Source organism: Peromyscus maniculatus, chromosome 12 (assembly GCF_049852395.1).
Source record: "Peromyscus maniculatus bairdii isolate BWxNUB_F1_BW_parent chromosome 12, HU_Pman_BW_mat_3.1, whole genome shotgun sequence".
Lineage (NCBI taxonomy): Eukaryota > Metazoa > Chordata > Mammalia > Rodentia > Cricetidae > Peromyscus > Peromyscus maniculatus.
In genome coordinates, this window is record NC_134863.1 from 3,118,745 (window position 1) to 3,146,140 (window position 27,396).

At 44.1% G+C, this 27,396-nt stretch overlaps 1 protein-coding gene across 1 annotated transcript; it reads left to right on the forward strand.

Annotated features, from left to right (window-relative positions):
• The first annotated feature begins 10,805 nt into the window (after positions 1-10,805).
• On the forward strand, positions 10,806-26,027 carry LOC102915517 (mitotic-spindle organizing protein 2-like). The gene is made up of 3 exons (XM_006993027.4): positions 10,806-11,501; positions 11,667-11,806; positions 25,735-26,027. The coding sequence occupies exons 1-3, from the start codon at positions 11,335-11,337 to the stop codon at positions 25,890-25,892; spliced, it is 465 nt and encodes a 154-aa protein (XP_006993089.1). The 5' UTR covers positions 10,806-11,334; the 3' UTR covers positions 25,893-26,027.
• Positions 26,028-27,396: the final 1,369 nt, after the last annotated feature.

Below are 27,396 nucleotides of genomic sequence, written 5' to 3' on the forward strand. Positions count from 1 at the left end.
GAACTGCAGTGGGTGGTGGTGTAGGGGCGCAGAGTTGTGCCCCCGGGCCCAAAGCCTAGGGACTGGGGTGTTTGGGTATGAGGATAAAGAGTCACCTCTTAGTCCAGTCGGGTGCTGTTAGGCTCTGTCTCAGGGAACAGTTGCAGTCTCTGAATACTAGGTCTTAATGACAAGGTAGAGTAATTTGGATCACTCAGTCAAAGAAAAATGTCAAATTCAAAATACTCTAAGAACAGAACATGCAGAACTCTGAGACACTATAAAAAACAAAAGCAACAAAAATAAAAACTATAAATAATAGATAGAGAAGATAGAGAAGAAACCCAGATCAAAGGTGCAGAAAATGTTTCAACAAAATCATAGTAGAAAACTTCCCTAATCTAACAAAAGAGATGACTATTGAGATATGAGAGACATAAAACACCAATTAGATAAGACCAGAAAGGAAACTCCCTGTGTCATATAATAGTCAAAAGAATGAATGTACATAGGGTATTGAAAACAGCAAGAGAAGGGTTGGAGAGATGGCTCAGAGGTTAAGAGCACTGGCTGCTTTTCCTAGAGATTCTGAGTTCAGTTCCCAGCATCCACATGGTGGCTCACAACCATCTGTAATGAGATCTGGTGCCCTCTTCTGGTGTCCAAGCATGCATGCAGGCAGAAGACTGTATGTATAATAAATAAAGATTTATTTAAAAAAAAAAAAAGAAAAAAAAAAGAAAACAGCAAGAGAGAATGATCAGTTACATACAAAGGAAGCCCATCAGAATCACCGTTGAAGAGACTGCACTAGTGCTCCAGGAGTTATGAAAGACTACAAGTGCCAGTCCAGACTACTATACCCAGAAAAACTATCAGTCGTACTTGAAGAAGAAAGAAAAATGTCCACAGTTAAAACAGATTTGCAAAGTTTGTGACCCCTAAGGCCAAATAGAAAAACTCTGAAGTTAAATAATGTTCATGAACCAAATGGACCTAACAGATATTTATTTACAGAACATTCCACTCAAACACTAAAGAACATACATTTTTAGAAGTGCTTGGAATTTTCTCCAAAATAAACCACATATTAGGACACTAAGCAAACCTCAATCAATATTGGAAAATTGAAATAACATCATGTATTCTATATGACCACCATTCATTAAAGATAATCAACGACATAAGAGAGACAGTATGTAAACATTAGAAAATAAAGAAAATTCTCTAGATCAACAAAATTGGGTGAAGAAAACAAGTCAAGAAGGAAATTTAAATTTCCTAGAATTGAATGAAAATGAAAATACAACATACAAAATTCTATAGAATAAAATTAAAGCAGTCATAACATAAAAGTTTATAGCACTATGTGCCTATGCCAAGAAATTTGAGCAATCCCAGATTAGTAATGATTTATCTGAAGTCCAAGAAAAAGTGGAATAACTAACATCAAAAAAAAAAAAAAAAAAAAAACTAGGCAGGAAGAGATGTCTAAGGCCAGAGCTGAAATTAATGAAACAGAAACATAAAAAGGAAATAAAGGAAGAAAGGAAGGAAGGAAGGAAGGAAGGAAGGAAGGAAGGAAGGAAGGAAGGAAGGAAGGAAACAATAAAAAAATCCAACAAAATAAAGAGTTGGTACTTTGAAAATATTAAAATAATTGACAAACCTTTTGCCAAACTAACCAAAAGAAATTGAGAAACTATATACACTCAAAAAATTAGAGATGCAAAGGAAGACATTACAACAGGGGAAATTCAGAAAATTATAAAAGATGCTTTAAAAATCTATATTTGACTCTGGCCAGGGAAGCAGGTGGGCTAACTGCAGATCTTCACCTCTCTCTTATCTCCTTCAAGTCCAATGCCTCAGTCACATCCCCAGCCTAGTATCAGACCACCTCTGCAGTCCCCTTCTCCTCTACCCCCATCTCCAGTGGCTCACACAGATCTTCCTGGGACTTTAACTTCTTTCCCTCCACGCATCCCTTTATCCCAGCCCCCAACTCCAGCAGAAATTCACTGGGAACTCACAAGACACTCCCACAAGGAAAAGGGGCAGCCTAACTGTGCATCTCCACCTCTGCCTCTTCTCCTCCAAACCCCAGATCTCACCCCCAACTCTGTAGCCAGTCACCTGCTTTGGCCGCTCCATTCTCTCAATCCCCTCTCCAGCTAATCATGCAGATCTTCTCCAACCTTCCTGCCCACTCATTCTATTATGCCAGCCACAAACTCCAGCTGACACTCTGAGAAACCACCAGCCAAGACTGCCCGAGAAGCAGGCAGGCTAGTGAAACAGGTAGGCCAACTTCAGATCTTTACTCCCCCTCCATTCCTCCAAATCCAGTCGCCTAGGCTCACACTCAGCTCGGTAGCAGACCACCTGTTGTATCCTCTCCTTCCTCTTTGCCCCCATTCCCAGAGAACTAAGCAGATCCTATTGGAACATCCTGCTTTCCTCCCTCCTGTGTATCCCCTAAGTGCTCCCCAGACCATTCCCATTCTTTATTGTCAGCTCCCAATATCTAGAAACATATTTTACCCAGAACTCCCAGGGGCCACATCTAATGGAATCCCAGAATTCGTTACCAGGCAACATACAACCAATATGATCTCCAAATAACCAGAGAGGGCAACAGAAACAAAGGAACATAACACCCACCCAATAAAGACAAGACCAAATATCAGCACCTAGAATTACAATGTTCTCAAACCCAGATGCCTAGAAACCAATGTAAAAACACAATCAATAACAGCCAGGACAATGTCTCCACTAGAGCCCAAGAACCCTATGCCGTAATAAGGCCCGAGTATTGCAACATTCCTGAAGCACAAGACAAAGACCTTAAAATACCTTTTATCAATATGACAGAGGTCCTTAAAGAAGAAATTAATAAATCCCGTAAAAAAGTATGAAAACAAAAATGGGAGAAGAAAATGAATAAAAAGGCTTAGTGTTTGAAAATGGAGATAGAATCAATAAAGACAATCAAGACTGAGAGAAAATTGGAAATAAAAAAATTAAAAACTCAAACAGGAACCACAGAAACAAGCCTCACAATCAGAATATAAGAAATGGAAGAGAATCTCAGGTATTGAAAACAAGATAGAAGAAATATATACCTTGGTCAAAGAAAAATGTTAAATCTAAAAACATGCTGGCACAAAACATCTAGGAAATCTGGATTCTATGAAAAGACTAAATCTAAAAATAATAGGAATAGAGACAAGAGAATCAGGTCAAAGGCACAGAAAATATTTTCAACAAAATCATAGAAGAAAATTTCTGTAACCTAAAGAATGAGATGCCTCTCAAGGTACAAGTAGCATACAAAACACCAAATCAACTGGACCAGAGAAGAAATTTCCTTCAGCACATCAAAATCAAAACATTAAACATACAGAACAAAGAAAAAATGTTAAAAGCTGCAAGGGGAAAAGAACAAGTAACATAAAAAGGCAGATATATTAGAATAACAACTGACTTCTTATTAGAGACTCTAAAAGCCAGAAGGACCTCGACAGATATCCTACAAACTCTAAGAGAGCACCAATGCCATCCTATACTAAATACCCATTAAAACTTTCAATCACAGTAGATGGAGAAAATAATGCATTCCAAAATAAAAAAACAAATTTAAGCATTATCTCTCTACACATCCAGCTCTACAAAAGTTGCTATCAGGAAAACTCAAATCTAAAAAGGTTTACCACACACAACAAAAAACAAGGAAGAAATAATACCTGACCAGGAAATCAAAAGAGGAAAACACACACACACCATACACACATATACAACACACACACACACACACACACACACACACACACACACACACACACACACACACCACACCACACCACACCACACATACATACCACACCATACCACACATACAAAATGACAGGTATCAACATTGTTCATTGTTCATTGTTCTGTCAACACCAATGATTTCCATTCCCAAAGAAAAAGACACAGACTAACAAAATGGCTATAAAAACAGGATCAATCTTTCTGCTCTATCCAAGAAACATACCTTAAAATTAAGGATAAACATTATTTCAGGGTGAAAGGATGGAAGAAGATATTCCAAGCAAATGTACCCATGAAGCAAGTTGCTGTAGACATTTTACTATCTGACAAAATAGAATTCAATCCAAAATCAATCACAAGAGATGGGGAGGAGGACACTATATACTCATCAAAGGAAAATTCACCAACATGACATGGCATTCTTAAAATCTATACACCAAACACAAGAGAACCCAAGTTCATAAGAGAAACATATAGCTTAAATCACATATTGACTCTCACACAGTGATAGTAGGGAACTTCTGTACCACACTGTCTTAGTTAGGGTTTATTTTATTGCTATGAAGTGATACCATGACCATGACAACTTATAAAGGAAAATATTTAGTTGGTTCTCACTCACAGTTTCAGAGTTTTAGTCTATTATGTCATAGCAGGAAATATGGTGGCACATAGGCAGGTATGGTGCTGGGAAAGGATCTGAGAGTTGTACAACTTGTTCCACAGGAAGCAAGAAGTGAACTGTCTTGAACTTCTGAGACTTCAAACCCCACCCCCATAGTGACGCACTTCCTCCATCAAGGCCACACCTCTTAATATTGTCCCTCCCTATGAGACAAGCATTCAAACACATAAGTCTCTGGGGGCCATTCCTATTCAAACTACCATATCCACAGGTCATCCTAAACTAAACAGAAATGCATGAGTTAACTGACATCATAAATTAAATGGAACTAACAGATATTTACAGAATTTCTCTTATGAACATAGATGCAATGGAACTAACAGATATTTACAGAATTTCTCTTATGAACATAGATGCAAAAATTCTTAATAAAATACAATAAACTGAATTCAAGAACACATCAAAAAGATTATCTACCATGATCAGATAGACTTCATCCAAAAGATGCGGGGGGGGGGGTTCAACATACATGAATAAATAAATGTAATCTACCATAAACAAGCTGAAAAACAAAAAATACAAGATCATCTCATTAGATGCAGAAAAGGCCTTTGACAAAATCCAACATCTCTTCATGATAAAAGTCCTGTAGAGATTAGGGATGTAAGAGATATAATAATAAATCATCATAGTAAAGGCAGTTTACAGCAAAGCTATAACCAACATCAAATTAAATGGAAAGAAACTAAAAACAATTCTGCTAAAATTAGGAGCATGACAAGGTTGTCCACTCTCTCCATACTTACTCAGTTCCTTACTTGAAGTCTTAGAGAGAGCAATAAGGCAACTGAAAGAGATCAAGGGGTTACAAGTTAGAAAGGAAGAAGTCAAAATATCATTATTTTCAGATGGTATGATAGTATACATAAGTGACCCTGCAAACTCCTACAGCTGATACACACTTTGAGTGAAGTAGCTGGATACATAACTCACAAAAATCAGTAGCCCTCCTATATACAAATAACAAATGAACTGAAAATGAAATCAGGGAACAACACCTTTCACAATAGCCTCACAGAATATAAAACTCCAATGAAGCAAGTGAAAGACTTGCATTATAAAAATTTCAAGTCTTTGAAGAAAGAAATTGAAGAAGATATCAGAAGATGGAAAAATCTCACATGCTCATTGATTTGTAGGATTAACATAGTAAAAAACGGCCATCCTACCAAAAGCAATCTACAGATTCAATGCAATCCCCATCAAAATTTCAACACAATTCTTCCTATATTATGAAAGTATAAGCTTCATATGGAAACACAAAACCCCAGACAGCTGAAACACTTCTGAATAATAAAAAAACACTGGAGGTATCACCATCCCTGATTTCAAGTTGTACTATAAAGATATACAAATAAAAACATGGTATTGATGCAAAAACAGACACATTTGCTGTGGGATGTTCTGTATGTCAAATTGCTCTGATTGGTCAATAAATAAAACACTAATTGGCCAGTGACTAGGCAGGAAGTATAGGCAGGACTAACAGGGAGGAGAAAACAAAGAACAGGAAGGCAGAAGGAGTCACTGCCAGCTGCCGCCAGGATAAGCAGCATGTGAAGATGCCGGTAAGCCACGAGCCACATGGTAAGGTATAGATTTATGGAAATGGATTAATTTAAGCTATAAGAACAGTTAGCAAGAATCCTGCCACGGCCATACAGTTTGTAAGCAATATAAGTCTCTGTGTTTACTTGGTTGGGTCTGAGCGGCTGTGGGACTGGAGGGTGACAAAGATTTGTCCTGACTGTGGGCCAGGCAGGAAAACTCTAGCTATACACATTGATCAGTGGAACAGAATTAAAGACCCAGTCATAATCCACAGATGCATGACCAACTGATTTTTTGGTAAAGAAGCCAGAAATACACATTGAGAAATAAATACACCATCTTCAACAAATAATGCTGGCCAAACTGAATGGTTGCCTGTAAAAGAATCCAAATAGATCCATACATATCACTCTGCTCTAAACTCAGCTCTAATGGATCAAAGACTTCAACATAGAACCTGATAAAGATAAAGATAAAGGGGGGGATACCTTTGAACTCCAGGACAGTGAAAGACTTTCTGAACAGAACACCATTAGCACAGGCACTAAGATCAGCAGTTAATAAATGGGACCTCATGAAACTGAGGCAAAGGACACCATCATTCAGACAAAACAGCAGCCTTACAGAAAGCAAAACCAAATCATTTTTACTAGCTACACATGCAAAAAAAGGCTAATATATAAAGAACTAAAAAATACCTAGGTATCAGCCAGGCGGTGATGGCACATGCCTTTAATCCCAGCACTTGGGAGGCAGAGCCAGGCAGATGTCTGTGAGTTCAAGGCCAGCTTGGTTTACAGAGTGAGATCCAGGACAGGCACCAAAACTACAAGGAGAAACCCTGTCTCAAAAAACCAAAAATAAACAAACAAAAACAAAAACAAAAAAACTATCTATCTGAAGGGCATTTTCTTTATTAGTGATTGATGGAAGAGGACCTAAGCACACTGTGGGTGGTGTTATCCCTAGTCTGATAGCCCTGGGTTGTATAAGAAAGCGGGCTGAACAAGGCATGTGAAGCAAGGTAGTAAATAACACTTCTCCATGGCCTCTGCAAAGAGCTTTTCTTCTAGGCTCCATCTGACCCCAATACACTGCAGCTGCTGTTCTTGGTGGTTGTAGTATTTTGAATGTAATTGCCCCCATAAGCTCATAGAGAGTGGCACTATTAAAAGGTTTGGCTTGGTTGTAGTATGTATGGCCTTGTTGGAGGAAGTGTGTCACTGTGGAGGTAGGCTTTGAAGTCTCATATATGCTCAAGCCACACCCAGTGAGACAGTTCACTTCTTGTTGCCTACACAAGATGTAGAACTCTCAGCTACTTCTTCAGCACCATGTCTGCCTGCATACCACCATGTTCCACCATGATGATAATCGACTGAACCTCTGAATTGTAAGCTGCCACCTCAATTAAATGTTTTTCCTTCATAAGAGTTGCCATGTTCATGGTATCTCTTCACAACAATAGAAACCCTACCTAAGATGGAAGTTGGTACCAGGGACTTGTGTGTTGTTGTGATGGGCCTGACTATGTTTTTGTTTCAAGGAATATGGACCTTGGGACTGTGGATTAGAAAAGCAGTTGAATGCTTTAAGTGCTGCCTAATGGGCCATACTAGTAGGAGCATGGAAGGCAGTGGTGCTGAATGTGATTTGATGAATTGTGGGGGGCTGGATCAAGAAGTTTCAGCAAAAAAAATGTCAGTATGTGATATTTTGGTGAAGAATGTGGCTGCTTTTTGCCCTTGTCTGAAGAGTCTGCCTGAGGCTAAAGTGACTGTTGGATTAATTTCATGGCAGAGGAAATCTCAAAACAGCCTGGTTTAGACTCTGTCATAGTTATTAGTGTTAACTCTAATGAAGATTTATAATGAAAAAGAGCAAAGTGAGCACAGAAAAATACAAATGTAAACTTTGAGGAGAAAAAGAACACCAGGAAGTGGAATGGTGCTAAAGCCTGTGTTCAAAGAGATAAACAGATTAGAAATGTAATAAAGGGAGTGGTGACCTCAGGGAAAGATCTCATACAGCTAAGTTTCCAACTGGTGAAAAGGAATTAAAGAAAAGCTTAAAACAGGATATGGTGGTACATGCCTTTAATCCTAGTACTTGGAAGGCAGAGGCAGGCAGATCTCTGAGTTTGAGGCCAGCCTGGTCTATAATCCAGTTTCAGGACAGCTAAGCTTCAGCAGTGAAGCAGACCATTGAAAACAGAAAGCAGTGAAGATATAATTGAATGAGGGGGCCATGTTCCAGCCCCAGTAAGCAGAAGAACTTGGCATCTTTGGCCACATGGTTCTGGAGTTAGGGAGGGAAGAAAGGGATTGTGTAATCTTCATTTGCATCCAAGAAAAGCCACTGAGGCCAGGCATGTGTCAGAGGTGTCCCTGAATAGAGGCCTGAGAGGCCATTTTATGAAGCCGTGCAGTTGAAGTCTAGATTGCCTTGGAAAAACCAAGACGTTGGAGATGCAGTCAACAAAGGTGAAAGGAGTTGGAAATCTGGAGAATCTTTTGACATCAGACATGGAGATGCAGAGTTTAGAGTTTTCCAGCTGGTTTTCAGTCTTGCTCTGGTTCAGTATTTCTTCACTATGCTCCCTTTCCTATGTTTTGGAATGGTAATGTATATCCTATGCAGTGTGATCTGTTTTTTATTTTGGTTTTACAGGGGATTACAGTTAAGAGATTGCATGAAACTTAGAAGAGACTGTCAACTTTGGATTTTAAAACATTGTTGATACTGTGATAGACTATGGGGACTTTTGAAGTTGGACTAAATGCATTTTGCATTCTGATGTTGTTACAAGCTTATGGAGGCCAGGAAGTGAAATGGGTAGTTTGAATGTAACTGGCCCCCATAATCTTATAGGGAGTGTCGTTATGAGGAAGTATGACCTTGTTAGAGTAGATAGGGCCTTGTTCAAAGAAATGTGTCACTGTGGAGGAGGACTTTAAGGTCCCATATATGCCCAAGCCACACCCAGAAAAACAGTTAACTTCCTATGTTCTTCAGGTCAAGATGTAGAATTCTCAGCTTTCTCCAGCACCATGTCTGCCTGGGTGCTGCCATGTCCCACCATGATGATAGCGGACTAAACCTCTGAACTATAAGCCACCCAATTAAATGTTTTCTTTATGAGTTGCTGTGGTCATGTTGTCTCTTCACAGCAATAGAAACCCTAACTAAGGCAATCTACTTTCATTATTCCTCAGGTAGATAGCCAGTTTGCCCGACTCCATTTGCTGAAGAAGCTATCTTTTCTACAATGCATGTTTCAAAAACAATGGCTCTCATTGTGGTCCTATATCTGGTCCCTCTACTTTACTCTATTGACCAACATATCTATTTTTGTGCCAGGATCATGCTGTTATTATTATTATGACTCCATAGTGACACAAAATCAAGTATACAAATACTCCCAGCAGTATTCTTTTGGTTCAGGATTTCTTTAGCTATATGGTTTTGGTTTTTTTTTTTTTTTGTGCTTCTATGTGAATTTAAGATTACCTTTTGTACAACATTTTTTAAAGCATGATACTGGAATTTTGAGCGCATTAAGTCTATAGATTGTCTTTTTTAGATTATTTTTTTAATTACAATATTAATTCCTCCATTTTCTGAGTATGGGAAGTCTTTCTACTTTCTAGGTTTTTTTTTTTTTTTTTTTTTTTTAAATTCTTTCTTCATTGTTTTAAAGTGTCAATTGCCGGGTGGTGGTGGCACACACCTTTAATCCCAGCACTCGGAAGGCAGAGGCAGGCGGATCTTTGTGAGTTCGAGGCCAGCCTGGGCTACAGAGCGAGATCCAGGAAAGGTGCAAAGCTATACAGAGAAACCCTATCTCAAAAAAAAAAAAAAAAAAAAAGTGTTCATTATAGCAGTCTTTTCATTTTCTTTGTTAGCTTATCATAAGGTTAATCTGTGTTTCTCACTGTTACATAGGGAGGCCATATTTTTGTATGTTTGTTTTTATTACCTCCACTTTGTTGGAAGTGTTTCTCAGTTCTAGTTTTCGTGTGGAGTCTGAAGATTCTCTTATGGGTACAATCATATTATCTGCAACGAACCTACTTTGATTTCTTTTTTATTTGCATTTGTTTTATATACCTTTTCTTGTTTTATTGCTCTTGTGATAGTTAAAGAACTTCCATTTTATGCTAGACATCCATCCTGGTACCCACAGGCCATTTCTCTCTGAGTCCATTCCCTGGAATATAAATTCCCAGTACCCTGACTCAGTGACCCCCACCCAGAAATGTAGCGCTCTTCCTCTCTCACTAGCAAACAGACACACTGAAAAAAACAAAACCAAAAACAACAAAATGAAACAAAACTGAGAAAAAGTGAAGATACAGTACAAGAAACACACATACAGACAATATATAAGCAAAAGACCAGTAAGGTTTACAAAAACATATATCCAAACAGAGCATTATGAGACAAAACACCTCCCAGAGTGCCACTGCACAGATCTTAAATGCCCCTCCTCGTCCCATTCCCCCTCCATGGGCCTCCTGGACTGGCCCCTCGGGTCACTCTGCACAGATGGCAGTGACACCTGTCTCCTGGTGGCCGGTCAGGCATTTGCCATTCTCATCACACAGGCCAAGCTGACTTGCTGAGTTCGTCTCTGGTCACTGTGTGGCTCCACCTATCTTCAGAAACAGACGCCACTGTCCAGACACACTAAGCGGAAAAGCGTTATCGAGCTGTGCGTCATCAAGCCACGCCCCCTGCCTAGCGGGAAAAGCGCCTCCGCCAGCAGAGAAAGGAGCATGCGCAAAGCAAAAGACGAGTGGCGCCTACAGTCAGTAGCGGTGGGCCAGGAAAGCGCGTGCGCGGTGATAGCGTCAGCGCCCTTTTACTCCTAAATATGTGCATTCTAGAGGGGAAGGAGTGTGTGTGCGCCATAAAAGCAAAAGCTGTTTAGGGATCCAGGGCAGAAGAGATAATTGCGTGCGATCATGAATACCCGTCATCCAATAGGCATTTTTACCAAGTACCCAGAATATGGTTCTGGGTGTTGCTGCCTAAGCGAGTGGTCTATCGGGGTCTGGTCTCCATGCAGCGGACAGCTTTCCATCACACTGTCCCCATGCCTAACACACTGCCCTGTGCACACTAGGAGCTCAGCACAAGTCAAGCCATCAACCATGTGAAGATTGCTCCCGACCCCCGCCTTCCTCGCTGGAGCTGCCTGGCCGGGACCTGCGGGGACCCTGCATGGAAACGGGCGGCCAGCAGGAGGCGCTCTGGAACCTCTTGGCGGCCCGGGCCCAACGCTCCCCTTTCCTGCACGAATGGCGGCAGCCGGTTGTGGGGCTGGGCTCGGGACCGCCACAGGGCTGGAGGCGGCGACGCTGCAGAAGCTGGCGCTTCGGCGGAAGAAGGTGCTGGGAACTGAGGAGATGGAGCTGTACGAGCTTGCGCAGGCTGCTGGCGCCACCATCGACCCCGATGTGTTCAAGTGAGAAGGCGAGGGTCGTACTCCCTGCAGATTGGCCTGCTCCAGGACCCCTCTGGCCCCATCCGCGACTCTGAAAACTCCCTCGTCTCTGTACTGCCCCGGCTCATGGAGCAGGTCCGCCCCGAGGCTTCCATGTTTCACTAAGCACCGCATTTGTTTTCCCAGGATCCTGGTGGACTTGCTGAATCTGAACGTGGCCCCCCTGGCCGTCTTCCAGATACTGAAGTCCATGTGTGCTGGGCAGCGGCTGGCGAGCGATCCCCAGGACTCGGTATCCATGTCCCTGTCCACATCAGAGAGCCGAGGTTAGAGGTGGGCCCGAGGGTGGCGGGGAGGGGGAGGGGCGGAGAACCTCAGGCTTGGCTCAGATCGGCTCAGCCTGTCTGTGAGTCTCCGCCCAGGGTCTGCAGACCAATTCAACTTCCAGGGACCTTAGTTGGCTCCACCTTTTGGATTGTCCTGCTGGATCAAGGACTGGTCCAAGCAGGCTAGGGTCCTTCTGTCTGACACCTTCCCACCTCTTCATCATGCCTTCCTTCCACAAGTACTGGAATAAACATGGCTTTGGTCTCCATGTACCTGACAATCACAGCCTCAGGGAAGGACTCAGAGAACAGGGCAGACAACTCCTTACCCACCCTTCCCAGGCCTGGTCTAGCTCCCCTTCATCTCAGGCCAGGCCTGCACACCTCCCGTCTGGGGATTAGTTGGGTTACAGGACTGGAGCCATCTGACTGCCTGCCTTGGAACACAGAGTAGAGGTCTGACAGGAAGATTATCCCGGGCTCAAATGTGAAGGATGTGCTCTTGTGGTCATGACTGGGATGGTGTATAAGCAGATGGTGGTGACCCGAGTGTGTGACAGAGGGAGCTCAGGTCCTTGCACCTACCCATCTACCTGGTGCATCTGTTCTCTTTGGCTGCTGGAACGCTCTTAACAACAGGTATTGATTGGCAGGTGTGGTAAGGTCAGGCACCCAGAATCAGGGTGTGTGAGCTCCCAGGGGTAACTGAGTGTTGCCCACCTGTTCCTTTAGTTTGGGGGGCTGAGGAGAAGGATTGGCGATGGGCCACAGGATGAAATGAAGGATTTCTGGAGAGCACAGGAACCACAGAATTGTTAGCTCCGGAGGGCTTCATCCTAGAAGGTCCTGAGGGACGTGGTATCAATGGGAAGCTTAGGAACACTGGCTGATGTGGAGATGTGAACGGCGGATTACGGCAGAGGTGGGGCTGGGTCTTAAATGTACTGTAGCTCCAGGCTACCGGTGAGACACAGAGATCTCTGACTTGTGTTTCTTAGTATCCATACATGCAAACCTTTCAGTCACCCTATCAATAACCAAATACGGAATGGGGAAAGTAACAGGAGTGGTCAGAGTGATCAAGCTGGAATGTGATAACCTGTAATGACAAAGTTTGTGGCCATTGAGGTTTGCCATAGCTTTCCTGTAGGAACTAGATTGGTATTGCTCCAGGCCATGAGCTAGAGTGCTGTTCAGCTTCTAGAGTCTGTAAGATGCTGCAGGCACAGCAGGGCCATCTGAATCGATGGACCCTGGCTGTCTAAGTTGCCCTTAATGGGAAACGATACCACAGAAACTGGTCACAGTGATTCTTCAGCCTTGCTGAGGGAAGTAAGTTCAGTTTAGTGCTCACTATTTAGCTTTAGGGAAACTATACGTTTGAAAAGCTGTCCCTCCAGAAAGTACAAGGTGAAATTTGGTGTGTAGAAGCCAGAAATCTCACATAAGCCGCACTGTCCAGTAAGTGCCTTGAGCCATAATGGGGCAGCTGTTGTCAAGGCTGGATATTGAAGAACAGTGTGAAATTAACACAACAGCTTTTGTGGACATGTTGAGATGATAATACAGCTGTCTCTTGATAGCTGTAGGGATTCATTCCAAGACCACCCCTCAGCCACAAACAGCAAAATCCACATGTGCTCAAGTGCCTTGTATAAAGTATGTACCCGTATGCATGCTTACGTCTTTCTTCCTTCCTTCCATCCTTTCATCTCTCTGTGCTGGCGAGGGAACCTAGGACTTCTGTACTATGCTCTGCCCTGAAACCCTGGCACATTAGTTTTCTACATACTAGGCATGAACCATGCCACTGAGCTACATCCCAAGACCTGTCTGATACCTGTCTCATAAATATTGATAGTACAGGTATAGCGTGCGCGCACACACACACACACACACACACACACACACACACACACACGACATGAAAGTAATGTCCTTCTCTATTTCTTCTAATTGTTTTTAGCTTGAAGTCTATTTTGTCAGATATTAAAAACAGCTACACCTACTTGCTTCTTGGGTCCACTGGCTTGTAACACCTTTTCCATCCTGTTACTGTAAGGTGATTTCTGTCCTTGATAGTGAGGTGTGATTTGTGGGTACAGCAGAAAGACAGATCCTGTTTTCTAACTCAATCTGTTAGTCTCCATATATTTTATTGAGGAAATTGAGACCTATTCAATTATTAGTGAAAAGTGTTTACTACTTCCCATTTGTTGTATTGTGGGTTTCCCCCTCCCTTTTAGCTGTTCCAGGATTGTTTATTCCTTCTACCTTCTTAGGTGTAGTTAACCTTCTCTTTAGGCTGGCAATTTTTTTTTCTGGTGCCTTTTGTAGAGCTTGATTAAAATTGTTTGTTTTTAACGTGAAATATTTTTCTTTCTGTCAATTATAGTTGGTAGTTTTGCTTGGTATAGGAGTCTGGACTGACATCTGTGGTCTTACAGAGTTTATAGGTCCTTCTGGTTCCAGATTATCCACTGAAAAGTTGGATGTTAACCTGGTGGGACTGCCTTTACGTGGTTGGGTCTTTTTTCTCTTGTAGGCTTTAGTATACTTCCTTTGTTGTGTACTTTTAGTTTTGGGACTATAATGTGTCGTGGGGAATTTCTTTTCTGATCCTGTGTATTTGGTGTTCTGTATGTTTCTTGTTCCTCAATGGGAATCTCTTTCTTTAGATTGGGGAAATTTTCTTTCATGGTTTTGTTAAAAATATTTTATGTGAGCAGTGTACATGCCTTTAATCCCAGCACTGGGGAGGCAGAGGCAGGCCAGTCTCTGTGAGTTCAAGGCCAATCTGGTCTACAGAGCAAGTTCCAGGACTGCTAGGGCTGTTATAGAAAAACCCTATCTCAAAAAAAAAAAAAAAAAAAAAAAAAGCCATATTTTTTTCTGTGATTTTGAACTGGATTTCTTCTTCCTTTACAGCTATTGTTTGTAGGTTTGGTCTTTCCATAGTGTCCTGGATTTTTTGAGTATTTTGAGCCTGACTGTGTTTTGATTTAACATTTTCTTTGACTGAGTTATCCACTGTCTTCTGCCTTGTCTTCAAGTCCCGAAATTCTCTTTTCCATGTTTTTTAATCTGTTGAGGTTTTTGCTTGATATCCTGAGTTTTTTGTTTCCAGTTTTATTTCAGTTTGCGTTTTCTTTAGGGATTCTGTTTCTTTGTTGAATTCTGCTTTTATGTCATGAATTGTTTTCATTATTTCATTCAACTGTGTTTTCATGTTTTTGTTTTGCTGTTTGATTGTTTTTTGATATTTGAGACAGTGTTTCTCTGTGTAGCCTTGCCTGTCCTGGATCTCACTTTGTAGACCAGGCTGACCTAGAATTCACAGAGATCTGCCTGCCTCTGCATCCTGAGTGCTGGGATTAAAGGCATGTGCCACCACTGCCCAGATTTTCATGGTCTTTGTTAGAGCCTTTATTCATATCCTCTTTGGGTCTTTTGAATGTATTCACAATTGCTGCATTTAAATTATTTAAATTCTGGTCTTATGCTGAGTTGCTTTTCCCAGGGCCTAACACACAGGGCTGCTGGTTTCTGGAGGAGACGTATTTTCTTGGTTGTTCATGTTTGTGTATTTGAAGTAGGACAAAGGCATCCGGAGTTACAATGTTTGAGGTGCTTCTCAGTGTAGATATCTGGTCTTGTCTTTATTGGGTGAGTGTTCCATTCTTCGGTTGCTGTTGCCCAATCTAGGTCCTAGCTAGGTGCGACCTATGTGGGGTCTTGAGTCGCAGCTAAGTGTGATGACTATGTGTCACTGGTAGAGAGTGATTCTGGATCCCAGCCAAGCTGGTTGGTTAAGGGGTCCCTGGCAGAAAGCTGTTTTGCAGGTCAATGGGGAGTCACAAAGGAATGGAGATGGGCTGGAAGGAAAGGCTAAGAGGGTGGTGGGGAGGAAAGAGGGTGACCTGGTGTTCACCAAGAGGTGGAGTCTGTAGGGGATGGGTCAGGCTGGAAGGAGGAGCTCCTGTGGGCTAAGAGGAAGGCAGGAATGGAGGATAGAAAGGAAGTTGAAGGTCCCCTTCCGAAGTCTCAGCCTGGTGTGTCAGCTGCTGGAGAGAGGTTCTTCAGGGCTGGGGAGTCACAGGACTAGAGGAGCTAGAAGAAAAGACCTCCAGGGCTGGGGAGTCACAGGACCAGAGGAGCTAGAAGAAAAGGCCTCCAGGGCTGCCAGGAAGAGCTGAGGGCACTCTGGTCTGCATCATGGAGGTGGGCCAGGAGGAACTGTTCCCTTTTGAGAAAAGATTGACCTTGAACTCTTTATATAGCTGAGGACGACCTTCAACTTGTGACCTCTTGTCTCTGTCTTTTGTCTTTTTTGGTAAGATTACAGTCCTGTGCCACCAGCCTGGTTTATACATTGTTGGGAATCAAACCCGAAGCTTTGTACATGCTAGGTATACAACTAGTGAACTTTACCACCAGCTCCCCACCCCCCTTTTAAAATGTTTCTATCATGAGATGGTCTCACTGATTTACCCAGATTAGCCTTGAACTCACAGTGGCACAGGCCTTGGCCATGTGACCCTTCCCTTAGTCCCCCTATCCCAGAAGTAGCTAAGATTACACCCCTCTGCTACCAGGCCTAGTCACAGACTAGTCATGAAGTCCTAGGTCCAAGTCCTCCTCCTACCTCAGCCTCCCAAAGAAATGACATTATAGACATGTACCCCTGTACCCTGCTTTTTACAAAAACATTTTAAGTCCAAAATCTTTTGAATCTGTAGATGCAAACCCCATAGCCATAGAGGATATAGAGGGCCAATTAGACTGGATAATTTGAGCTAATTAAAATTATATTAGATTCATTTCTCATTTCCTTTCTTCTCCTCCTCTTCTTCCTCTGTCATCTCTTCTTTCTTTTACTTTTACTCCTCCTTTTCCTCTTCCTCTTCTTCTTTTTTTTTTTTTTCTGGACAGGGTCTCACGTGGCCCAGGCTGACCTAGAACTATGTATCCCAGGTTGGCCTTCAATTCCTAATTCTCTGTCTCCCAAATGCTGTGATTACAGGTGAATGCTACCACTCCTGTCATATTTTCTGTCTAACGTAGCTTTTAGAAAAGTGAAAATTGGGCTTGGAGAGACCGTTCAGCAGTTAGGAATATGTACTCCTCTTGCAGAGAACCCAAGTTTACTTCCCAGCATCCACATCAAGCAGTGTACTCTACTTATAAATCTACCTCAGGGGAATCTGATGTTTCTGGCATCTGTTAGTTACTATGCAGTGCTGTTTATCATGTAAGAAAAGTCACGAGGCACAACAAAACCCACTGTAAGAGTTTATTAGGAGAGGGGTAGGGGAGAAAAGAATGTGCTTAGACCTACTGAAAGACTTGTGCAGGAGTAAGGTGGAGGGTACGTGGGATCCACCTTTTATGGACTCCCCCACACATGCGCATATGGGCTTATGTAGCTAGGCCATGCATGCGCATAGATTACGTGATCATGCTGTGCACAAATTATGTGACCATACAGTGCAGGGATTACATAGGACCTAAGGCTCCTGGAAATTACTAAGGGTCTTGCCAGCACATGCATGGTCATGAAATCCTATCAGCGTCTACAGGTACTGAACTCACATGTATATACCCACACATACGTGCTAAGGAAAGGCTGGGTGCACGTGAACACACAGGCATTTGTAGAGAGGAGTCACTAGCACACTTGAAAGAACACTTTCCTAAGAAGTGTGGGATGAGTTAAGAGTACATATGTGCGTGGCCATCCTTGTGTACGTCTTTGTCCCTTGGTTAGTAAATGCTCTGGAAGCATCAACGAGGCCCGGAGGGTAGCTGCTCGTGGCAGCACAGACCCGCGGTTACTCTAGGTGCCCACACTCTGTGACTGCCAGACCCTGTCCACCATCCTGGAGAACAGCCCTTCAGGGGAACTGAACTGGCTCCCACCCGCTCAGCTTGCAGGCATGGGATGGGGGTGTCAGGGTGGCGGAGCCTTGATGTGTCTTTGCCTGCAGCACTCCTAAATCAAGCCTGTGCAGTTTTATCCTCCGAGCAGTTTTAACCTCTCCTTGTACCCCTAATGTAAAGAACACTGGCATGCCCTTGTAAAGTCACCTCCCTCCCCCCCCAAAAAAGGAGTAAGGCCTATTTGGAGGATCCCACAGGAAGGAATAGGAGCAGCAGGGTTCTTTACAAGCTGGTGGCATTCACAGGGGACAGGAAGTCAGGGCTGCAGAGGCCACTCTAATGTAAATGACAAGGTGAGTCTCAACCACCGTAGCCAACCTCTGGCTCCAGGGACTCCACCTCGGGGATGGATGACTGGCCATTGCATTTGGAGGTTTCCTGCTCTCAGAAGTTACAGTGTGCTGGAGTTGCCCTGGCTTTCAGGGAGATGGGAAGAACTGATTTCTGGAGAGAACGAGCGAGGGCATTTTGCCAATTTGGTGCTGCTTTGGGACCTTGCCACCATCCTCCCACACTTCTCTGTTCCTAATGTCCCTGCCCCAAGGCATGCGGGTGGGCAGAACTGGCCCTTCCGCGGTGAGGTGCTGCTTGGCCCAATGTCACTTCACTGCTCTGTGTTCTTTGGGTGAAGACAACGGCCCTCCTAACAAGAGCACATGACTTCTGGGTCCCAAAGGCCTGCTCTCAGACTTCTCTGGCTGGAAATCAGTGTCAGTCTGATTGTTTCCTTTCCCACGGTCACTCTTACAAAAGGCCTTGGGTCCTTCTGGGGAGAGAGGGGAGGAAGACTAACAGTAAAACTCTCAGGTATTTTATCAAGTCCTTCCTCAGAGGGACATGGCCTTCCCTTCATTCAAAGAGTTCTTGATCTGCACACTGGCTCATTTGGAAACGGGTTTAGGGTCTGAGACTCTCCTATCTTTCATTTGTTATTTTTCTGCTTATACAAATCAAACAAAATGCAGCAGGCTTTATATCTATTTCATTCCTGGAAACACCATGATTGATTAGCCAGTACCAAAGGTGCCTAGAAGTTGCTTATCATAAAAATAACTGAGTTGTGTGGCTTGAGCTGTTTGTGGGGCCCCTGGCAGTGGGACCGGGAGTTATATCAGGCATGTGAACTGACCATTGGAGCGGGTTCCCTGTGGTAGGATGCCTTGCTCAGCCTTGACACAGGGGGAGGGGCTTGTTTCTGCCCCAACTTGGTATTCCAGGCTGTGTTGACTCCCCAAGGGAGGCCTTACCCCCTCTGAGGAGTGGATGGGGAGGGAAGTGGGGAGAGGTGGGAGAGGGGGAGGGAGGAGGAACTGTGATTGGTAGGTAAAATGAAAAAAAATGTTTTTAAATAAATTTTAAAAAATAGCTGTCTATGCTGCCCCCTACAGGTCAGGCCATTATGAATGTTGCTTTGTCTGTGCTGCCTATTACGATACCTACACTCACCTTGCCTCTGCTATCAGAATCTTATTGATTAATGTTAAAGTTATAGAGTCATATAGCGAGTGAGCAAGAAAGAGAGAGAGAGACGGAGCGAGAGACAGAGAGAGAGACAGAGAGAGAGAGAGATCTGCAACATGCTTTCTTTTTCCTATTATCAATTAGGCTTCCTATCTTTACCTGAGACAAACCTTAAGGTATCTGTTTCCTTTCATTATCTCGGTATCACTTCAGCATCCAGGAGACACAGGTTATTGATTGCCAAGGGCATTTAACAGTAATAAACTGTTATATTAAAGTCTGTTTTTGCGAGTCCAGACCCTTTTGAGCCTGGGGTGTGAATACCTCTGGAGTGTTACTGTTTCTTACCACCTGGGTGTATTTGATGGTCCTTGAGCCTCCCGCTCTATGACTGATGGTGATCCTGTAACAGTCAGCTGAGTAGTCAATTGGAAATTTGAATATGTTGTTAGGGACAGGAAGGGAAACTGATGAAGCAGAATGTGGTCCATAGAGACAGCAGAATGCAGAGGGGGAATCAGGAAGAAAATCACATGGGATTGAGTATGGGTTGTGGGATGAAACCTCATTCTTCAGGAATTGGAGACAGGCACTGAATAATTCCTATAGCTTTGGGGAGATGGGAGGGTTTTTATCATAGCTATTATATGGCCTGAGTTAGATATGGATTCTCCTTTTGCTATAAGAAGCCCACACCCTTTCCAGATAGCAGCATGGGACAAGAGGATGTGAAAAGCATATTTGGAGTCTGTGTAAACATTTAGGGATTGTCCCTGTGCCAATTGGAAGGCACAGGTGAGAGCCATTAGTTCAGCCTGTTGGTTAGTGGTGTGTGTGGGTAATGCATGTGCCTCTATTACCTCAGTATCTGACACTATGGCATAACCCGCTTTACGGGTCCCCTCATGTAAAAAGGAGCTGCCATCTGTGTACCAAGTATAAGTGGCCTGAGGCAATGTGCCCTCCTGTATGTGTGAGGGATGGGGCAGTAGTTCCTCTAGGGTTTCAGTGCAGGAATGAGATGGGGAGTCGTCAGTATTAGGTTGAGGGAGGAGACTTGAGATATTAAGGGGTGGGCAAGTCTGGAAAGTGAGTGTGGCGTCTTCTGCTAGTGCCACCTGGAGAGAAAGAACCCGGGAGGGAGGTAGAGCGTGTAAGCCTTTATAAGTTAAGAGATGGGACAGGTTATGGTGAGAGAAGATAGTGGTGGGTGACCCAAAGGTTCGTTTCTTTGATTCATGAGTAAGGAGCTCAGCAGCTGCTAAAGCATGTATGCAGGGTGCCCATCCCTGAGTGGTGAGGTCTAGTTTTTTGACAGATATGCTACAGGTGCAAAGGAGGGTCCCAGCTGGTGCCCTAGGGCTCCAAAGGTGTATCCCTCTCTCTCTGTGTTAGGTCTGGGAGATGAAGTGCTGGGGCCTGAAGAGAGCCTGCTGGATCTTCTGGAAGGTTTAGTAGTGGGTGAAGGAGGGGCTCATGTAGGGAGCCAAGAGCTGTCTCATATACGGGGCAAGCAAGGAGAGAAAAAGATGGAACCCAAGATCTTAAGAAGCCAGCTATTCCCAGGAATGATAGAATCTCCTGTTTAGTAGAGGGGACTGCAAGAGACTGGATTAGATGCTTTCTATCTAAAGTAATAGATAGACCTTGTGGGTTGGGGTAATGGTTAGACCCAAATAGGTGATCTGAGGAGTGGACAGCTAGCTGGACCTTAGAAGGCGAGACTCTATAACCCCAGCTGGAGAAGAAATTTAGGAGAGCAGAGGTGTTAGTTGGCTAACTTGTAATGACAGGCTGCAGAGTGGAATGTCATCTACATAGTGTGTTAGTCAGGGAGGGACAGAGAGCAGGTCAGAGGCCAGGGCCTGACCATATAGGTGTGGGCTGTCCCTGAATCCCTGTGGCAGGACAGTCCAGGTCAGCTGCATAGACAGGGGAGTGTCAGGGTCAGTCCAGGTGAAAGCGAAGATATTTTGAGACTGAGGACTGAGAGGAATAGAGAAGAAAGTGTCTTTGAGTTCTAGAACTGAGACATGGGAGGTTCCTGAAGGGACAGTGGAAAGAAGTCTATAAGGATGGGGACCTAAGGCTCTTGAGTGAAATAGGATACTGAGCTTGGTTGATGTGCTGGGTAGGGTCCTGTAAATGGTTAATAATAAGGGAATGGTGCCAATCTACGGAAGGGTTGTGGGTATCCTAGACTTGGGGGTCCACCTGAGATGTTAGTAAGGGAGATGACATATTAAAGCTAGTGGGCTGGGTGGCTAGGAGGAGGAGAGGAGCTTCTGGCAAGTCTGGGGTCAGGCAAATAGGGGGAGCAAACAAAATGGAAGCTCCTACCTTGGCTAAAAATCTCTTCGCATTAGGGGCACAGGGCAGGTTGGCATGACCAAAAATGAGTGGATAAGAGGGATACCCCTAAAAATACAATTAAGTGGTGGGGTCTGATGAGGTAGGTAAGGCTGTCCCCCTACCCCAACAATAGGGAGATGAGAAGGAGAAGTGGGTCCCCAAAACTCCCTCAGGACCAAGTAAATGGCCCCGATGTCCACGAGGAAGGAAATGGATCACCCCATACTGTAATGGCTACCCGAGGCTCCCTGTGGGAGGTGACAGTTGTCAGGCTGGACTCTGGGCACCTTCAATCATCACGGTCAAGCCTAGAAGGTTGGCTGGAGGGTGGTCTTGGTTTGATGTCCCCATGCCACGAGGTGCACAGGGACAGTCAGCTGACCAATGTCCCTCTTGGTGGCACTTTGGACATAGCCCCGGTGGCCCATGTGGGGCAGGCCAAGTATGAGCCCAATGGCCTTCTCTACCACATTTAAAACAAGGACCTGGGGGACCTCAGGCAGCCGGTCGGATGGCCTTGGGCAGCACTTGATATTCCTGTGGCACGCCGTAAAAGCCAGCACTGAGACTCCTGCCTGTGGGGTCAGGGACCCTCTCTCCAGACGCTTAAGTTTGGCCCTAATGTCGGGGAAGCTCTGCAAAAAGAAATGGGTCATGAGGAGCTGTCTGCCCTCTGGGCTCTCAGGATCTAGATTTGTATACTGTAAGAGGGACTTTGTAAGTCGTTCTAGAAATTGAGATGGATTCTCTTGTCTGTCCTGAACTATCTCTTGAAGCTTTTCATAGTTTACTGGTTTGAGGGCAGCCTTATGAAGACCTGCTAGGATGCAGGTCGTAAACTGATCCCTACCTGGAGAGCCACCCGGGGTGTTATAATCCCATCGTAGGTCCCAATCAGGTACTGTTTGGGACATGCTGAGTTAGTCTGGAGACCTCATCTGCACGTATCCCAGCCTGTTCCCAACTCATCTGTGCTCCTCGGGAAGTAGGTTGTCAGTTAGGATCATGTATATATCATGAAAGGAGAGACTATAGGATTGGATGATATATTGGAATTCTTTAATAAAGAGGTAGAGTTGGATGTATAAGAACAGTTTCTTTTCTATCTGAGAGAGTTCTGCCAGTGAGAAAGGGACATGTACTTTAACCAGTCCATCCACCCCGCTACCTCTCGCAAAGGGAGGATGGCCACCGGGTTGGTTTTACTGGGGTGGGTTCCTTAGCAGATCAAGGATTCGTGACAGGAGGAGCTGAAGGAGCAGTCGCTGAAGGAGAGGAAGGAGCGGGAGGCTGGAAAGGCGGGGGTCCATTAGCAGGGTCTGGAGTAGTAGTGAGAGGTTCCTGTTGTTTAAGTTACATGGCTAGGAGCACGTGGGCAGGTGAGTAGGAGTCAAGGAGAGAGGGTTTGAGCTGAGATAGAAAAAAGCCTGGATATAAGGCAACTCTTTCCATTTGCCCATTCATTGACAGAAGTTAGATAATTCCCATAAAATATCGGGGTCCAAGGAGCCATTAGGTGGCCATTTTTTATTGTTATCTAAGGGATATTAAGGCCATTTTTTAGAGCAGAGGTGGATAAGCTTAGAAGTCTGTAAGTGTGGCATTAAGCTAAGAGGTTTTGGGGTTTCTAAAAGGCATCCCAGAGGAGATGTGGGGCTTATAAGATTGGAGGCCTTGTTTCCCATGACTGCAGCAGAGAGAAAAATAAAATAAAATAAAAAAGTAAACGAGATCCAATAGCTGTAATATCTCGGGCGTCTCAGAGATCAAACGAGGATCAATTAATGGCACAAGTTGCTCAGTGTTCCATCAAGTAAAGAGCAAGGGCCAGGGCAGGAATCCAAAGGACAAGTGTCCAAGAGATGAGAAATGAGGCCTCAGAACGCAGTGGTGGGGAATGGTCAGTGGTGATAGTGATGGGAGCTGACCATAGCCAGTAAAGACCATGGATGGGGGTACTCCCATGCCCAAGGACACCAGAAGGATGCTGGATGACCAACAGTCATTCCCACGGGTCCAGGGAAGTGTTTTAGCTGACCGGTAAAGGGAAAACTCACTGAATGAAGTAGCCAGTGTTGTGTGAAGCAATTCCTCGGCCAGGCAAATGGAAAGTGGGCAGTTGTGGATGAACCAACCTTGGTTCAGGATCCAGGTGCAGGGCACCAGGAGGGCCTGTTTGGTTATGGCACCAATGTTATTTATTTGAAAGAGTTGTTCACTGGGCAAGAGAGAACATGAAGTACAACAGAACCTACTATAAGAGTTTTTATTAAGGAAGGGAAAGTATAGTCTTGAGTAGGCCTACCAGAGGGGAAACGTGGCGAGAGAAGGGGAGTGGGTGGAGTCTGCTTTTATAGGTCACCTCAAGCTTATGAATATGGGTTTACATAGCTATGCCATGCATGTGCATTGATGACGTGACCACGCTCTATGAAGATTATGTGACTGTGCCGTACAGATTATGTGACTACACTACACTATTATGTGACTATACTAAGGCCCTGGAGTGACTAAGCATTTTGCCTGACTCCTGACAGCACATGAACGGTCATGTGACTCTAGAAGTGGCTGGGAGTAATAACATCCATGTAATAAACTCAGCGGGACTGAGTTTTATGTTCCTTCCACCATTCTCCCCATCCTTAAGTCCATCCCCACACACAGTCCCCAGACTTCTGCTAGAATGAATCATCAAACTTTTAAGTTCTTTAGTAGTATAACCCACCTCTTCTTCACTGATTACACTTTCCATGGCCTCTCTAGGAGCCTTCTTAGCTTTAAATCTGGTTCTAAGTATAAGACGACTATTGGTGGGCCCAGGGGACATCAGTATTGTGCTGCCTGGCATCTCCGTCAGAGAAGATTGTCACTGCTGATTCCTTTAATTCCCTTAGATAAAGGTGGCAAAGGCTGGACTGCAGGGTCAGGGTGGGGATGAATCCTCTGCTAAAGGTGAGGAGATAAACCATTCAGATTCTGAGGGACCAAAGTCCTCAGCCTCAGTAGGATCCCCCACACCTGCATCCCAAGTTCCAAGTTCCCAGTCCCTACCAGTCAGTGTCCTTTAACTGCCAAAGCCCTCTGAGGCTGGGGCTTGAATTTCCTTTGTAACCCAGCCAACCTTATGAGGCTTCAGTCTGACTTTCTGCAGCTGGAGCTCTGTGGCTGCTGGAGAGAAGATTCTCTTCCAGGGCACACTTAGAAACCTTTAGACTTTGTCGGTTTATCTAGAGATGCTAGAGGCAACCAGCCAGCATCAATATTTTCCTGACTTTTCCACAAATTGTCAAGAGTTTTATGTATAAAGTCACTACAACTTAGTGTCCAATTACACTAGTTCCTTATAGCAGGTGAACCAGGGCAATCAGATGCATTGACATTAATAAGTTGCTCAAATAGTTCACACCATGGATTTGTAATGTTCTCCATGGCACTGAGAGAACCTTCAGTAACTGTAGCTATTGGTGAATTGGAAAACCTGTTTCAGATACTTGAAAAGTTCATCCTTAAAATTCTATTTCTCTAGATCCACTCCAGGTGCCACAGTCTTTATTAGTCAGGGTTCTTTAAAGGAACAAAACTGATTAAATGAAAATATATGTTAAAATAATTTATTACGTATAAAATATATTTAAAATTGATTTATTAAAGTGGCTTACAGGCTGAAGTCAGTGATACAGTTCAACAGAAAGTCCAAGAATCAAGTAGTTTGCTCAGTTTACCAGATTGGCCGTCTCGGCATTTCCAATGTGGCGCTGGAGTCCCCAAGGCTTCCTACAGCGCTCCTGGTCTTCAGTCTGTGTTGGAATCCCCAAGAGGTAGATCCTGACACCAGCAGAGGAGTGTCTCGGTAGTGGGACAGATGTACTGGGGAAAATGAGAACACGCAGGCAAAAGGCACGAGCATCCTTCCTACTGTCCTTTCTTGTGGGCTGCCACCAGAAGGTGGGGCCCAGATTTAGTGTTGGTCTTCGCACATCAACTAATCCAGTTAAGAAAATCCCTTACTCATGTGCCAGCATCTTAGGTTTTAGTTCTTTCTAGATGTGTTCAAATTGACAACCAAAATTACCAATCACAGATTTGCAGCTGAAACAGGTTAATACAGCACATTTCCCAAGAAACCAAATGGTGAGTCTGCCTCATCTAAATTATTGGGTTCTATGTCTTTTCAGGAAGAAACAGAGGTGGCCCCACTCTTGGCAGTGTACCCATAGTGGCAGAACGTGGAAGCCGTGAAGGACCCATCCAGAGGATGCCACGCCAGCCCAGTGCTACTAGGTTGCCCAAAGTGGCAGGACCTGGGAAAAGTAACTCCCGGAGCAGCACATAGTCCAGAACAGAGGCTGCACTTGGCATCACAGTCCAGGCAGATGCTGCCCACTCTGCACTTCCTTCATCCTCCTGAGAAGCTGAGCATCTCCCTGCCACTTCTGGACACTATTAAAGCACGGAGATTTAGAGTGAATTCTGTGTGCAGTTCTGGTTTTTGCTACAGCCAGACTAACCAGGAGGCATACAGTGATTTTTGGTTTTTTGGATCTTTATTTGGGGACTAAGAAAATATGTATATTGCTGGGTCTTTTTATAAACAGGCCAGCATGCTTTCCAGAATGTAAAAAGTTTCCTACACAACTGACCCATCACAGAGCTAGTAGCCAGTGTGATCACTCTGTGAGCCCAAGCCAGGTATGGATGGAATGTCACCATCAAGATCAGTAACATGACTTTACCACCAAATCCTCCCCTTTCACTTTTAGCCCAACTTTTGGGATTTTGAGGACATTCCCCACACATATCTGTTTTAGATCCTCCATTTTAAGTTGATAAAGGTGCTCACTATATAACCCATGCTGGCCTATGACTCAATATCCAATGGCCTCTGATTCCTGAGTTCTGGGATTGAACTCTATGTACATACACTCCAGTCACCACCATGCCTGACTGGACCGTTTATTGCTAGGCTGCTGCAGACTGCAGGAATATATCATAAGAACTCAGCTGGTTATGGCAAAGTCACTACCTGGAGGGATCAGGGAATTCCTCCAGAGGAAGCCAAATTCCAAGGAGTTTTTGGTGTTACTTGGCTTGTTATATACCAGCTGTCTTCTGTTAATGAAAATCATGTGTACCTTCATAGTTTTCCCAATTGACTTTTCCCTTAGAAGGGCTAACAGTGTGGACTGATCACTCTCTGGACATACACATTCCAGGTGTTTGGAGAACAGCCTCAGGAAAGGCTTTCTCTGGAATCAGATTATCTCCCTTAGCCACTTTCAAGGACTAAGAGGAGACACCGCCCAGGGGGGCGCCCAACTTCCGAGGACTAACAATGATAGCAGCCCACATGCAAGTCTCCTGACTTAGGTAAATTCCACAAGGAGACACCGCCTAGGTGAGGTGGACGTTAAGTAAATAGTTTTACACAATTTGGCTCAGACCCTCCCTTGATATACCGGGACTTCCAGGGCACATAAAGGATGGAGAAAAGAAAAGAGTATGGAAGAACTAGACGGGTAAGAACTTGCCAGGAACAAACTGAGATGGGGAAGAACTAGATTGAAGGGCTAGAAGAAAGTACTAGAGGAACAAGATGGAAGGTGAGGAAGAGTCAGATGGGGAAGTGCTAGCTGGGTGAGAACGAGATGAGAAGGACCTAGATGAGGCAGAATAAAGACGAGAGAATTGAGATAGAACTTGGAGGGAGCAATAGATAAGTATAGAAAGAAATCAGGCAAGAAAGGAGCTAGGTACGAGAACAGAACTGAAGCTGTGTATAAAAGATGTTATGCCAGAGGAATTAAAGCAAGTGGACTATAGAGCTCAGTGTGCTGAGA